The 16,691-nt window shown below is 49.3% G+C and overlaps 1 protein-coding gene across 1 annotated transcript in view; it reads right to left on the bottom strand.

Annotated features, from left to right (window-relative positions):
- LOC311235570 (uncharacterized protein) overlaps positions 1–16,340 on the bottom strand; it is a gene marked incomplete at its 3' end in the record, with an annotated part of 50,208 nt that extends 33,868 nt beyond the window's left edge. Inside the window, exon 1 of the mRNA XM_084323037.1 lies at positions 16,050–16,340. Within this exon, the coding sequence (XP_084179163.1) occupies positions 16,050–16,133 (84 nt within the window). The 5' untranslated portion in view covers positions 16,134–16,340. The remainder of the gene's footprint in view (positions 1–16,049) is intronic.
- Between the last annotated feature and the right edge of the window lie 351 nt (positions 16,341–16,691).

Genomic DNA, 16,691 nt, shown 5'->3' with positions numbered 1-16,691 from the left:
GTCGAAATTGTCTAAATGCAATAACGTGAACTGCACCTTTTGGACACGTAACATGTCAATGGATCACCCTGATCGCATGGCTCAACCTCGTAAGCCAGCGGCGTTGTTTGCCAACTATAACCCAAATGAACCTCTCTCCATTGTGACTGTACAATCCCTCTCTCTGCATGACTAATGGCACTTACGGTATATTGCAAAGTGTTCATGTTTTGACTTGAGGCAGAGGAGGTGTGTTTGTCCTACACCGAATGTGAACAGTCGACTGTCAAAACAGACACACAGGGCTGTCTCTCCGCGATTAACACACTGTTTGCTCCTAGTTTCCTCCCAGGGAACCAGAGTTTCCAGAGACTTTCCATCTCGTTAGAGGAGTACTGTAAATACCGGTGGCTCTCGTGAATCCAAAATATCACATTCTTCTCTTTTCCAGCGTGTGTTGCAATTTACCAAATAAAAACTTCTCCCCCTCATTCTTGACATTCCTGGCCAAAAAGGAGGCGAGTGTGATATTACTCCCAGAGTCGCCATTCCGCTAGCTTATTTAAACAGCTGTATGCCATAGGCAGCTACCTCCATTGACACCTGGTAGAGGTTGTGGCTTCCGCCACCCGGTATCACCTACATGAGGCCATGGGCTCTTTACCACATTATAAACATTGTAGGAAAAGGTCAAACATAGTAAGCATGCATGAAAAACTGTCATGATTAATGGTAGAACAAAGACTAAATGTAAATATCATAATGTTTTTTAGAAATATATATAAGAACAAAAAACCTGCTTGTCTATATGATGAGATACAATTCACAATCAACAGACACAGTTACTCCACCAGGCATGTGTCAATGGAAAGATGTACTGTAAAGATGCCAAGAACAAATGCAATGAAAAGAACTGTGATGTATAGAGCCATGACTGCATGGAATTCCTTACCACCTGCACTAACTAGGGTTGAAGACAAACAGACATTTAAAAAACACCTTAAAATCATATAAGAAAGAGTGGTACTGTCAGTTAAGTAAACATAGTGGGTGATTGTTGAACTTAGATTTTTAATATATTTGTATATTGTATTGAGATGTATTGTTGTGCTTTAAGTGAACATATATGCCTTGAAACATGATTGAGTAGATGGGTGTGATTGGTGAACTTAGATATTTTATTATATAATATTTTTATGTGTTATTGAGGTGTATTGTATTGTTTTATTGTATTGTATTGTATTAATTGTATTGTATTGATTTTATTGTATTGTATTGATTTGTGTGGACCCCAGTAATAGTAGCCTATGCCTGTGGCAATGGCTAATGGGGATCCGAATAAACTAAACTAAACTAAATAAACATTGCTGCCTTTAGCGCCAACGCGAACACCCAGCCAAACTACCTTCAAACAACACAATCAAAAGCAACACTTCTCGGATATGGTAGTGTAAACTATTTGAACCTGGGACCATAGGATCCACAGGCAGCCGCACTAAAGGGTCAGACCCGTTAGCAGGTGCTCGTTGACTGCGACGACTTGTTAGTAGTTTACAACCCCCCCCCCCCCCGAGAAGTGCGTCCTTGCATGTTCTTTCATCCATGCACACACTTCCCCAGGGTTAAGGCACTGTGATCCCACCCCCATTTCTATGTGAACCTGGATACAGATTTACAGGGCAGTGAGATCCTACCGCAGTCACCAAAGTAAAAGAGAGGATTTGAACTTGGGATCACAGGCGGCCACACTAACCAGCTGAGCTAAATGATCAAATCCGTTAGCAGGTGCTGGTTGGCGACTCATTAGTAGTTTACAATCGTAACCCCCCCCCCCCTCCCCCCAAGAAGTGCGTCCTTGCATGATCTTTCATCCATGCACGCACTTTCCCAGGGTTAAGGCACTGAGATCCCACCCCCATTGCTACATGAACCTGGATACAGATTCACAGGGCCGTGAGATCTCACCGCTGCCTGTCACCAATGTAACCCAGTGGATTTGAACCTGGGACCATAAGATCCACAGGCGGCCGCACTAAGCAGGTGAGCTAAAGGGTCAGACCCGTTAGCAGGTGCTGGTTGTCTGCTACCGACAACACAATCAAAAGCAACGGTTCTCAGATATGGTAGCTAGCCACTAGGACGGACTCTACAAAGACATACCGGTGATACACCAGAACGCTGCCAGGTGAGTGGACTGGAGAGGTGAAGCGGTCCACAGCCTCTGGGTGAACCCTGGGTTCGGGTCACGGAGGAGCGCACAGCCAGCCTTTGATCAACGGAGCACCTCACAATTCACTTTAGGTTCCTCTGATGTGGAAGGCCAACGGACGCGGGTCAGATACAGTACAAGAACGCTGGCTTATAAATGACATCAATGACTCTATTGTTGTTATGTAATTACGGTCAATTATGTTGCTCATCAGCAGCGACGGGGGGGGGGGGGGGGGGACCGATCACATCATTAACATAATCTCCTGCTCATGAGAGTATTTCCCTGCGTCGATAGTTTCACAACCTCGATAAAGGCAGACGTTGTCAACAACAGCACATAAGAATACTAAAAAGTGTGCAAAAATTAAAGCACAATCAGTGATTGCAGTATGCCATATCCTGGAATTAAAGCACTGTCATCCGAACACTGGCTTTACATACAGTCATCTACTAGGTTCAAGTCATTCTTTCCACTCCAATATGTATCACTTTGAGCCTTTGATAAACATGGAGGAGAAAAGGGTTTTCCATTGATTTCGAGTTTGTAAAAGGTTTATTTACATTAGCAATGTTTTAAATTACTGTATATTTGACTAATGATGGACTAGGGAAATTCCAAAATGCTTATTTTACTATTTACAAGTAAAAAATAAAGATTTTCGACAGTCGAGTACATCCAGAATTGCATCTTTAAAGCATTGAACTTTAATGCTTTTAAACCACGCTTGTGCAGTATAGAGCCTCTCTGTATGGTTCCACACATAATTATCTCGAACTACAAATCAACACCATTCGGATTTTTCACTCTAGTTCCATTCAGTTTTATTAAAACATGAAACAGGTAGATGAGATGCAAGCAGCAAGGTGAGAGGTGTTCTCTCTACTGTCCCACATAACCGAGGGAAGTCACATGTCTTTCATGTCTTTGTTGCTAGACACACCTGTAGAGGAAGGATCTGTGTGTGTGTGTGTGTGTGTGTGTGTGTGCATGTGCACGTGTGTGTACACATATACTGTATGTGTGCATAGGACTGTGTGTGTGTAAATGAGAAAGTGTGTAGAACTGTGGCTGTGTGTGTAAGTGTGCGTGCGTACGTGCGTACGTGTGTGTGTGTGCCTGTGTGTGTTCGCACATGTTAGTATGCGTGCAAAAGTGTGTTTAGAGAAACATCAGCCTCATTTATCTAAGTGCCAGCATGGTCTGCAGTGAAGAGAGGCAGGCTGATGTCACATACACACACACACACATGCACACATGCACACACACACACACACACACACACACACACACACACACACACACACACACACACACACACACACACACACACACACACACACACACACACACACACACACACACACACACACACACACACACACACACACACACACACACACACACACACACACACACACACACACACACACACACACACACACACACACACACACACACACACACACGCACACACGCACACACGTCAACGATGAAGAGATAACAACCCAGACTTCAAAACAGCATACAGAGCTACCACTCGTCTTTCTCCCAACCTGTGGCTGAAAAAACATGTCTTGAACTAACGGAGGGCTGCATTAGGGATCTATTGTGTAGTCTGTAAGATTGGAATGAGGACCGTGTAGACTGGTTGATTTTACAAGGTTGTCATTGCCGGCCCATCAAATTGAGAACCGGGTAGACTCAAGCATTAAATGGCGTGCTTACTCCAAAGGTTGAGATATGGTCCTCATTCCAAACCATAGACAATCTTACAGACAGCACTTTGAAATCTCCCTGAATGCTTTTGTTTATAAATATCCACACTAGAGCACCAGTGTTACAACACCACGCTAGAGCACCAGTGTTACAACACCACACTAGAGCACCAGTGTTACAACACCACACTAGAGCACCAGTGTTACAACACCACACTAGAGCACCAGTGTTACAACACCACGCTAGAGCACCAGTGTTACAACACCACACAAGAGCACCAGTGTTACAACACCACACTAGAGCACCAGTGTTACAACACCACACTAGAGCACCAGTGTTACAACACCAAGCTAGAGCACCAGTGTTACAACACCAAGCTAGAACCCCAGTGTTACAACACCACACTAGAGCACCAGTGTTACAACACCACACTAGAGCACCAGTGTTACAACACCACACTAGAGCACCAGTGTTACAACACCACACTAGAGCATCAGTGTTACAACACCACACTAGAGCACCAGTGTTACAACACCACACTAGAGCACCAGTGTTACAACACCACACTAGAGCACCAGTGTTACAACACCACACTAGAGCTGCATCAGTGTTACAACACCAAGCTAGAGCACCAGTGTTACAAGACCACACTAGAGCACCAGTGTTACAACACCACACTAGAGCACCAGTGTTACAACACCACACTAGAGCACCAGTGTTACAACACCACACTAGAGCACCAGTGTTACAACACCACACTAGAGCACCAGTGTTACAACACCACACTAGAGCTGCATCAGTGTTACAACACCACACTAGAGCATCAGTGTTACAACACCACACTAGAGCACCAGTGTTACAACACCACACTAGAGCATCAGTGTTACAACACCACACTAGAGCACCAGTGTTACAACACCACACTAGAGCTGCATCAGTGTTACAACACCACACTAGAGCATCAGTGTTACAACACCACACTAGAGCACCAGTGTTACAACACCACACTAGAGCACCAGTGTTACAACACCACACTAGAGCACCAGTGTTACAACACCACACTAGAGCATCAGTGTTACAACACCACACTAGAGCACCAGTGTTACAACACCACACTAGAGCACCAGTGTTACAACACCACACTAGAGCACCAGTGTTACAACACCACACTAGAGCACCAGTGTTACAACACCACACTAGAGCACCAGTGTTACAACACCACACTAGAGCACCAGTGTTACAACACCACACTAGAGCATCAGTGTTACAACACCACACTAGAGCACCAGTGTTACAACACCACACTAGAGCACCAGTGTTACAACACCACACTAGAGCACCAGTGTTACAACACCACACTAGAGCACCAGTGTTACAACACCACACTAGAGCACCAGTGTTACAACACCACACTAGAGCACCAGTGTTACAACACCACACTAGAGCATCAGTGTTACAACACCACACTAGAGCACCAGTGTTACAACACCAAGCTAGAGCATCAGTGTTACAACACCACACTAGAGCACCAGTGTTACAACACCACACTAGAGCACCAGTGTTACAACACCACACTAGAGCACCAGTGTTACAACACCACACTAGGGCACCAGTGTTACAACACCACACTAGAGCACCAGTGTTACAACACCACACTAAGGCACCAGTGTTACAACACCACACTAGAGCACCAGTGTTACAACACCACACTAGGGCACCAGTGTTACAACACCACACTAGAGCACCAGTGTTACAAGACCACACTAGAGCACCAGTGTTACAACACCACACTAGAGCACCAGTGTTACAACACCACACTAGAGCACCAGTGTTACAACACCACACTAGGGCACCAGTGTTACAACACCACACTAGAGCACCAGTGTTACAACACCACACTAGAGCACCAGTGTTACAAGACCACACTAGAGCACCAGTGTTACAACACCACACTAGAGCATCAGTGTTACAACACCACACTAGAGCACCAGTGTTACAACACCACACTAGAGCACCAATGTTACAACACCACACTAGAGCACCAGTGTTACAACACCACACTAGAGCATCAGTGTTACAACACCACACTAGAGCATCAGTGTTACAACACCACACTAGAGCCCCAGTGTTACAACACCACACTAGAGCACCAGTGTTACAACACCACACTAGAGCACCAGTGTTACAACACCACACTAGAGCATCAGTGTTACAACACCACACTAGAGCATCAGTGTTACAACACCACACTAGAGCATCAGTGTTACAACACCAAGCTAGAGCCCCAGTGTTACAACACCAAGCTAGAGCATCAGTGTTACAAGACCACACTAGAGCACCAGTGTTACAACACCACACTAGAGCATCAGTGTTACAACACCACACTAGAGCACCAGTGTTACAACACCACACTAGAGCATCAGTGTTACAACACCACACTAGATAACCAGTGTTACAACACCACACTAGAGCTGCATCAGTGTTACAACACCACACTAGAGCACCAGTGTTACAACACCACACTAGAGCTGCATCAGTGTTACAACACCACACTAGAGCATCAGTGTTACAACACCACACTAGAGCACCAGTGTTACAACACCACACTAGAGCACCAGTGTTACAACACCACACTAGAGCATCAGTGTTACAACACCACACTAGAGCACCAGTGTTACAACACCACACTAGAGCATCAGTGTTACAACACCACACTAGAGCACCAGTGTTACAACACCACACTAGAGCACCAGTGTTACAACACCAAGCTAGAGCACCAGTGTTACAACACCACACTAGAGCATCAGTGTTACAACACCACACTAGAGCACCAGTGTTACAACACCACACTAGAGCTGCATCAGTGTTAGAACACCACACTAGAGCACCAGTGTTACAACACCACACTAGAGCACCAATGTTACAACACCACACTAGAGCTGCATCAGTGTTACAACACCACACTAGAGCACCAGTGTTACAACACCACACTAGAGCACTAGTGTTACAACACCACACTAGGGCACCAGTGTTACAACACCACACTAGAGCACCAGTGTTACAACACCACACTAGAGCACCAGTGTTACAACACCACACTAGAGCACCAGTGTTACAACACCACACTAGAGCACCAGTGTTACAACACCACACTAGAGCATCAGTGTTACAACACAACACTAGAGCACCAGTGTTACAACACCACACTAGGGCACCAGTGTTACAACACCACACTAGGGCACCAGTGTTACAACACCAAACTAGAGCATCAGTGTTACAACACCACACTAGAGCACCAGTGTTACAACACCAAGCTAGAGCATCAGTGTTACAACACCACACTAGATCACCAGTGTTACAACACCACACTAGAGCACCAGTGTTACAACACCACACTAGAGCACCAGTGTTACAACACCACACTAGAGCACCAGTGTTACAACACCACACAAGAGCATCAGTGTTACAACACCACACTAGAGCACCAGTGTTACAACACCAAGCTAGAGCATCAGTGTTACAACACCACACTAGAGCACCAGTGTTACAACACCACACTAGAGCACCAGTGTTACAACACCACACTAGAGAACCAGTGTTACAACACCACACTAGAGCACCAGTGTTACAACACCACACTAGAGCATCAGTGTTACAACACCACACTAGAGCACCAGTGTTACAACACCACACTAGAGCACCAGTGTTACAACACCACACTAGAGCATCAGTGTTACAACACCACACTAGAGCACCAGTGTTACAACACCACACTAGAGCATCAGTGTTACAACACCAAGCTAGAGCATCAGTGTTACAACACCACACTAGAGCACCAGTGTTACAACACCACACTAGAGCACCAGTGTTACAACACCACACTAGAGCACCAGTGTTACAACACCACACTAGAGCATCAGTGTTACAACACCACACTAGAGCACCAGTGTTACAACACCACACTAGAGCATCAGTGTTACAACACCACACTAGAGCACCAGTGTTACAACACCAAGCTAGAGCATCAGTGTTACAACACCACACTAGAGCACCAGTGTTACAACACCACACTAGAGCACCAGTGTTACAACACCACACTAGAGAACCAGTGTTACAACACCACACTAGAGCACTAGTGTTACAACACCACACTAGAGCTGCATCAGTGTTACAACACCACACTAGAGCACCAGTGTTACAACACCACACTAGAGCACCAGTGTTACAACACCACACTAGAGCACCAGTGTTACAACACCACACTAGAGCATCAGTGTTACAACACCACACTAGAGCACCAGTGTTACAACACCACACTAGAGCACCAGTGTTACAACACCACACTAGAGAACCAGTGTTACAACACCACACTAGAGCACCAGTGTTACAACACCACACTAGAGCTGCATCAGTGTTACAACACCACACTAGAGCACCAGTGTTACAACACCACACTAGAGCACCAGTGTTACAACACCACACTAGAGCACCAGTGTTACAACACCACACTAGAGCACCAGTGTTACAACACCACACTAGAGCACCAGTGTTACAACACCACACTAGAGCACCAGTGTTACAGCACCACACTAGAGCACCAGTGTTACAACACCACACTAGAGCACCAGTGTTACAGCACCACACTAGAGCACCAGTGTTACAACACCACACTAGAGCACCAGTGTTACAAGACCACACTAGAGCACCAGTGTTACAACACCACACTAGAGCACCAGTGTTACAACACCACACTAGAGCATCAGTGTTACAACACCACACTAGAGCACCAGTGTTACAACACCACACTAGAGCACCAGTGTTACAACACCACACTAGAGAACCAGTGTTACAACACCACACTAGAGCACCAGTGTTACAACACCACACTAGAGCTGCATCAGTGTTACAACACCACACTAGAGCACCAGTGTTACAACACCACACTAGAGCACCAGTGTTACAACACCACACTAGAGCACCAGTGTTACAACACCACACTAGAGCACCAGTGTTACAACACCACACTAGAGCACCAGTGTTACAACACCACACTAGAGCACCAGTGTTACAGCACCACACTAGAGCACCAGTGTTACAACACCACACTAGAGCACCAGTGTTACAGCACCACACTAGAGCACCAGTGTTACAACACCACACTAGAGCACCAGTGTTACAAGACCACACTAGAGCACCAGTGTTACAACACCACACTACAGCACCAGTGTTACAACACCACACTAGCGCATCAGTGTTACAACACCACACTAGAGCACCAGTGTTACAACACCACACTAGAGCACCAGTGTTACAACACCACACTAGAGCACCAGTGTTACAACACCACACTAGAGCTGCATCAGTGTTACAACACCACACTAGAGCATCAGTGTTACAACACCACACTAGAGCACCAGTGTTACAACACCACACTAGAGCACCAGTGTTACAACACCACACTAGAGCACCAGTGTTACAACACCACACTAGAGCACCAGTGTTACAACACCAGACTAGAGCACCAGTGTTACAACACCAAGCTAGAGCACCAGTGTTACAAGACCACACTAGAGCACCAGTGTTACAACACCAAGCTAGAGCATCAGTGTTACAACACCACACTAGAGCACCAGTGTTACAACACCACACTAGAGCTGCATCAGTGTTACAACACCACGCTAGAGCACCAGTGTTACAACACCACACTAGAGCACCAGTGTTACAACACCACACTAGAGCACCAGTGTTACAACACCACACTAGAGCTGCATCAGTGTTACAACACCACACTAGAGCACCAGTGTTACAACACAACACTAGAGCACCAGTGTTACAACACCACACTAGAGCATCAGTGTTACAACACCACACTAGAGCACCAGTGTTACAACACCACACTAGAGCACCAGTGTTACAACACCAGACTAGAGCACCAGTGTTACAACACCACACTAGAGCATCAGTGTTACAACACCACACTAGAGCACCAGTGTTACAACACCAAGCTAGAGCCCCAGTGCTACAACACCACACTAGAGCACCAGTGTTACACCACCACACTAGAGCACCAGTGTTACAACACCACACTAGAGCATCAGTGTTACAACACCACACTAGAGCACCAGTGTTACAACACCAAGCTAGAGCACCAGTGTTACAACACCAAGCTAGAGCATCAGTGTTACAACACCACACTAGAGCACCAGTGTTACAACACCAAGCTAGAGCATCAGTGTTACAACACCACACTAGAGCACCAGTGTGTGAGGATTGGCTCGTTCCCCGCCACACGCTTCTTCAAGGTACTGTGTTGATTGGTGCATTCCCCGCCACACTCTTCAGGAGCGATTACCAATTCCATCACGCACCTGTCGTAGTTTGTGATTAGCGCTCCAGAGGCTTCATATACTCAGACCTTCTTTCAATCGTTGTCGGGTCGTTTTGATTACTACTGCTACTGCCTGTCTTCCCCCCGTTGTTGTCTTTGGATCGCCGCTGGTGAATATCTTGATCATCCGTTTGGAGCTGCACCTCGTTGCCCGCTTTACGCGTTTGCGCTTTGGTGCGTTTTGGAAACAAACCTTTTTGGATTATCTGTTTTTGTGTGTTTGGATAACACTGAAGAAGTACCGTTTTGTTTTGTACTGGACTCAGCTAAATTGTGTGTTTGGATAACACTGAAGAAGTACCGTTTTGTTTTGTACTGGACTCAGCTAACTTGTGTGTAGTTTACACAGAAGATCAAGTCACTTGTATTTCATACTGGACTCAGCTAAGGGAGGACTGAACTGCACTGCCTCTGTGTACTGTTGGACTGTTGTTGATCTCTCCCTCTCTCCGTTTCCACTCCGAGTTGGATCTGGGAGTATCTGCAGAGCCACAGTGACGCCTACGCCGATTCCCCACCTCTAACACCGGGAGGATCTGCAGAGCCGCAGACAACTCTGCCAAAGGCATTCTCCTTTTTTGTTGATTCAGATTTGTTATTTGGCTCTTTTTGATTCTGTAATAAATACGCCCTAGTGTTTGGCTAACTCTGAACTACCTGTCTGTGCCGTGCTGTTGAGGTCGATTTCAAACCCTAACATTACGACCCGACCATGACGACCTCAGCCGACACAGACAGAGTCAGAACAGCGTTGGCGGTCCAGATTGAATTGACCAACGACCACAGACTACAGTTAGGTGCGGCTGCGGCTGCTGTACAGGAGCTCCGAGCCCAGGTCCTGCCTATTCAGGAGTCCCTTGGCTCTCTGGCTACCCTGCAGATAGCCCAGGGTAATCAGCAGGCTGATATTCTTCACCAATTACAAACTCTGAGTGAAGCATTTAACGCCCTGCTTGTAACCCCACCTGCTTCAGGATTCTCGGCCAGAGCACCACCCGCAGCCGTGGCGGGCCCCGCGTCTCCCGATCCCGCACCTCGGGATCCCCGTCTCTCCGAACCACGGTTGTTCAATGGTAACTTCGAGGATTGTGCCACATTCATCATGCAATGAGAGTTGGTTTTTCTTCATCAACCCAGCCGATTCACTTCAGAGGGAGCCCGAGTGGCTTACATGACTAACCTGCTCTCAGGCCGGGCAGCACAGTGGGTTACTGCCTCCTGGGCAATGAGGGCTGATTTTTGTTTTTCCTACCCAGACTTCGTGGCAGAACTCCGCAGGGTTTTCCACCACCCAGCCCGTGGCCAGGACCCAGGAGCTCGGTTGGGCACCTTCCGGCAGGGCAGTGGCGGGGTCACCGACTACGTGCTGGAGTTCAGAATGGCCGCAACGGAGAGCGGTTGGAACGATCAATCGCTTCATCTCACCTTCATGAGGGGGCTCAACGACGCTGTAAGGGACCAGCTCGCGACCCGTGAGGAGCCTGAGTCCCTCGAGGACCTATTCAACCTCGCCATTCTCATCGACGGACGCCTCCGGGAGAGAAGGCGTGAGAGACCCCGACTGGGACCCCCAGAAGTTCCCCAGACCCCCCGCACTCGTGACGGTACTGCGGTCCGTCCTGCTCCCACCACAACTGGTGGTTCCTTCCCCTCCCGTTCGGTGCCCGAGGAGGAACCCATGCAGCTGGGACGCTCACACCTTAGCCCGGCTGAACAGGAGGCCAGGTTCAGGTCCGGCCTTTGCCTCTACTGCAGCCGGGATGGGCACCGTATCTCCAACTGCCCCACCCGGCCAAAAGATCAGGCTCGCCGGGACCCCGGGAGATCCTGGTGAGCCGTTTTTCTCGTTCCCAGAACCGTGCACCACCTAGCCGTCTGATGAGCGTCACCCTGGCCTGGGCGGACCAACGGGCGACGGTGGAGGCACTCATTGACTCGGGTGCTGACGAGAGTTTCCTGGATTTCGAGTTTGCTACCTAGGCCAACATTCCGCTAGAGGACCTCGTGAGACCCTTGGAGGTGTTCGCGTTGGACCAGCACCGCCTGGCTGACATCACTCAACGCACCTGTCCAGTCCTTCTCACCATTGCTGGTAACCACGTTGAGAGACTCCAGTTTTTAATCACCAGATCCCCTCTTGTCCCAGTAGTCCTGGGCAGGCCCTGGCTCGGGCTGCATGAGCCCCACATCGCCTGGTCCTGCGGTACCATCAGGGGGTGGAGCTCCGCCTGTCATGCCCAGTGTCTTCAGGCGGCGTCCTGTCCCTCGCCCCGGAGCCCCCTTTGTGAGCCGCCCCCGGACCTCTCGACTATACCCCCCGAGTACCACGACCTCGAGGAGGTTTTCAGTAAGTCCCGGGCTCAGGCCCTTCCGCCTTACCGGCCTTACAACTGTGCCATCGACCTCCGCTCAGGGGCTCCCCTTCCCGGCAGCCGCCTCTACAGTCTGACCGTCCCTGAGAAGGCAGTGATGGATAGATATATCTCTGAGTCCTTGGAGGCAAGGCCTCCCACCAGGCACCCTCCGGGCTATTGCAGCCGCTTCCTATTCCGAGCCGCCCTTGGTCCCATGTGGCGTTGGACTTCGTCACGGGTCTTCCTTCTTCCCAGGGGAACACGTGCCTACTGACCGTGGTGGATCGGTTCAGCAAGGGGATTCACCTCGTGGCCCTTCCCATGCTTCCCTCGGCGGCCGAGACGGCGGACCTCCTGACACGCCACGTGTTCCGCCTCCATGGGTTTCCCCAGGACGTCGTCTCGGACCGGGGGCTCCAGTTCACTTCCCAGGTATGGCGGGCTTTTTGCAAGGGATTGGGGGCAACGGTCAGTCTTTCCTCTGGTTATCATCCCCAGACTAACAGACAACGGAGAGGATGAACCAGAGCGTGGAGTCTGCTCTTCGGTGTGTGGCTGCCGAGAAACCCGCTTCTTGGAGCCGGTTCCTTCCCTGGGTCGAGTACTCCATCAACTCCATGGTCAGTTCCGCCACCGGCCTCTCACCTTTTGAGATATCCCTCGGCTACCAACCCCCTCTTTTCCCTGCACAGGAGTCGGAGGTGGCAGTTCCCTCCGTACAGGACCATCTCGACCGGTGCCGTCGGGTCTGGGAGATCACCAGGACTGCGCTGCTCCGATCATCGGAGCGCGCCAGTCGTGGGGCTGACCGGCGCAGGGTCCCTGCGCCGACATACCACCCTGGGCAGAGGGTGTGGCTGTCCGCAAAGGACCTTCCGCTTCGGTCCTCGGCCAAGAAGCTTAACCCCCGGTTCGTCTGTCCTTTTGAGGTTCTGAAGGTACTCAGTCCGGCGGCGGTGAGTCTTAAGCTTCCTGCGTCCATGCGCATTCACCCCGTTTTCCATGTGTCCCGGGTTAAGCCTGTCTCTCTCAGTCCCCTGATGCCTCCTGCTCCGGACCCGCCTCCTCCCGAGATGGTGGACGGACACCCCCAGTGGCAAGTCCGCCAGCTGATGGGTGTCCGGCGGCGGGGTCGGGGGTTCCAGTACCTGGTGGACTGGGAGGGATACGGCCCGGAGGAACGGAGCTGGGTCTCCCGCCGGCTCATCATGGACCCCGGGCCTGATCACAGACTTCCATCGTTCCCATCCGGACGAGCCGGGTCAGGCTGGTCGCCGGGTGGCTCCCGTGGAGGGGGGGGGGTACTGTGAGGATTGGCTCGTTCCCCGCCACACGCTTCTTCAAGGTACTGTGTTGATTGGTGCATTCCCCGCCACACGCTTCAGGAGCGATTACCAATTCCATCACGCAGCTGTCGTAGTTTGTGATTAGGGCTCCAGAGGCTTCATATACTCGGACCTTCTTTCAATCGTTGTCGGGTCGTTTTGATTACTACTGCTACTGCCTGTCTTCCCCCCGTTGTTGTGCCTCGTCTACTTTCCTTCCAGGACATCTTTGGATCGCCGCTGGTGAATATCTTGATCATCCGTTTGGAGCTGCGCCTCGTTGCCCGCTTTACGCGTTTGCGCTTTGGTGAGTTTTGGAAACAAACCTTTTTGGATCATCTGTTTTTGTGTGTTTGGATAACACTGAAGAAATACCGTTTTTGTTTTGTACTGGACTCAGCTAAATTGTGTGTTTGGATAACACTGAAGAAGTACCGTTTTGTTTTGTACTGGACTCAGCTAAATTGTGTGTTTGGATAACACTGAAGAAGTACTGTTTTGTTTTGTACTGGACTCAGCTAACTTGCGTGTAGTTTACACCGAAGATCAAGTCACTTGTATTTCATACTGGACTCAGCTAAGGGAGGACTGAACTGCACTGCCTCTGTGTACTGTTGGACTGTTGTTGATCTCTCTCTCTCTCTCTGTTTCCACTCCGAGTTGGATCTGGGAGTATCTGCAGAGCTGCAGCGGCGCCTACGCCGATTCCCCACCTATAACACCGGGAGGATCTGCAGAGCCGCAGACAACTCTGCCAAAGGCACTCTCCTTTTTTGTTGATTCAGATTTGTTATTTGGCTCTTTTTGATTCTGTAATAAATACGCCCTAGTGTTTGGCTAACTCTGAACTACCTGTCTGTGCCGTGCTGTTGAGGTCGGTTTCAAACCCTAACACAGTGTTACAACACCACACTAGAGCATCAGTGTTACAACACCAAGCTAGAGCATCAGTGTTACAACACCACACTAGAGCACCAGTGTTACAACACCAAGCTAGAGCACCAGTGTTACAACACCACGCTAGAGCACCAGTGTTACAACACCACACTAGAGCACCAGTGTTACAACACCACACTAGAGCATCAGTGTTACAACACCACACTAGACCACCAGTGTTACAACACCACACTAGAGCACCAGTGTTACAACACCACGTGGGGGCGACAGTGGATCAGGACGTAGAGCAGTCATCTGGTAATCCAGAGGTTCCCGGTTCGATTCCCGCTCCTCCCGGGCAGCCTGTCGAAGTGTCCTTGAGCAAGACACTTAACCCCTAATTGCTCACGATGAGCAGGTTGGCACCTTGCATGGTCGCCTCCGCCGTCGGTGTGTGAATGTGTGAGTGAATGGGTCAAATGTGAGGAACAAATTGTAAAGCACTTTGGAAAAGAACGCTATACCTTTACCATGCTAGAGCATCAGTCGCTCTGCTTGGTTACAACACCAAGCTAGAGCATCAGTGTTACAACACCACACTAGAGTACCAGCACAGATCGATACACACAAAGATAGACAGAGTATTAAAAATAGTGTAGAGGAGATACAATTAGGCAGACAGAGAAACAGAGAGAGAGAGAGAGAGAGAGAGAGAGAGAGAGAGAGAGAGAGAGAGAGAGAGAGAGAGAGAGAGAGAGAGAGAGAGAGAGAGAGAGAGAGAGAGAGAGAGAGAGAGAGAGAGAGAGAGAGAGAGGGAAGGAAGGAGGAAAGGAGTAGAAGTACAAATTTAAGGTGTGGGGGAAAAGGTGAGAGAGATAATGAAAGGGATAGTGAGAGAAAGGGAGGGAGATAAAGGAGAGAGAGAGAGAGAGAGAGAGAGAGAAAGAGAGAGAGCGAGAGAGAATGTGTAACAGAGACAGAGTGAGAGCTAGAGGCAGAGAGAGAGAGAGAGAGAGAGAGAGAGAGAGAGAGAGAGAGAGAGAGAGAGAGAGAGAGAGAGAGAGAGAGAGAGAGAGAATGTGTAACAGAGACAGTGTGAGAGCCAGATGAGAGGCAGAGAGAGAGAGAGAGAGAGAGAGAGAGAGAGAGAGAGAGAGAGAGAGAGAGAGAGACAGAGAGGGGCAGCATATTCTTCTTACGTGTTCCAGGGACCTGCCGTTGAGGGCGATGGAGGACCTGTACTGGTGGAAGTCAGTCTGAATCACACACACTCTCTTCTCCATCCTCACAGCTCACTGTGGGAGCAGCGGCCCATCCTGTCTGCACCCACCGGCCTCTGGGGAGGAAGTGAAGACTGTGTTGGGTGTGTGTGTGTACGTGTATGTGTGTGTGTGTGTGTGTGTGTACGTGTGCATGTGCGTGTGTTGTGCGCTCTCTGTGGCTCTGGAACTGTCTGTGTGTATGTGTGTGTGTATGTGTGTATGAAAGTGTGTTAGTTACTCCTGCTACCTGACCCTGAGAGGAGCCTAGCTGTGAGAGACGGAGGGAGGGAGGGAGGAAGAGAGGGAAGGAGGGAGGGACAGGAGGGAGGCAGGGAGGGGAGGAGGGAACTGACGAGGAAAAAGAAAACACAAACGAGCTTGAACAGTCTCCCCCGACACACACATGCACACACACACACCTCCCTCCCTCATACTCTCCTGCTCCCCCTTGTCTAAAGCTTCACCCACAGACGGCTGCTCAACACAGGCAGACAGATTGCCAGCCTCTACTACACCCCCCCCCCCCCCCCCCCAATAAAAAAGGTGAAATAAATAAATACAAAAATCCCCTGGAAAGAA

This window comes from Notolepis coatsorum (genome assembly GCF_963971535.1).
Source record: "Notolepis coatsorum genome assembly, chromosome: 10".
NCBI lineage: Eukaryota > Metazoa > Chordata > Actinopteri > Aulopiformes > Paralepididae > Notolepis > Notolepis coatsorum.
This window is presented reverse-complemented; position numbering and strand designations above follow the sequence as displayed.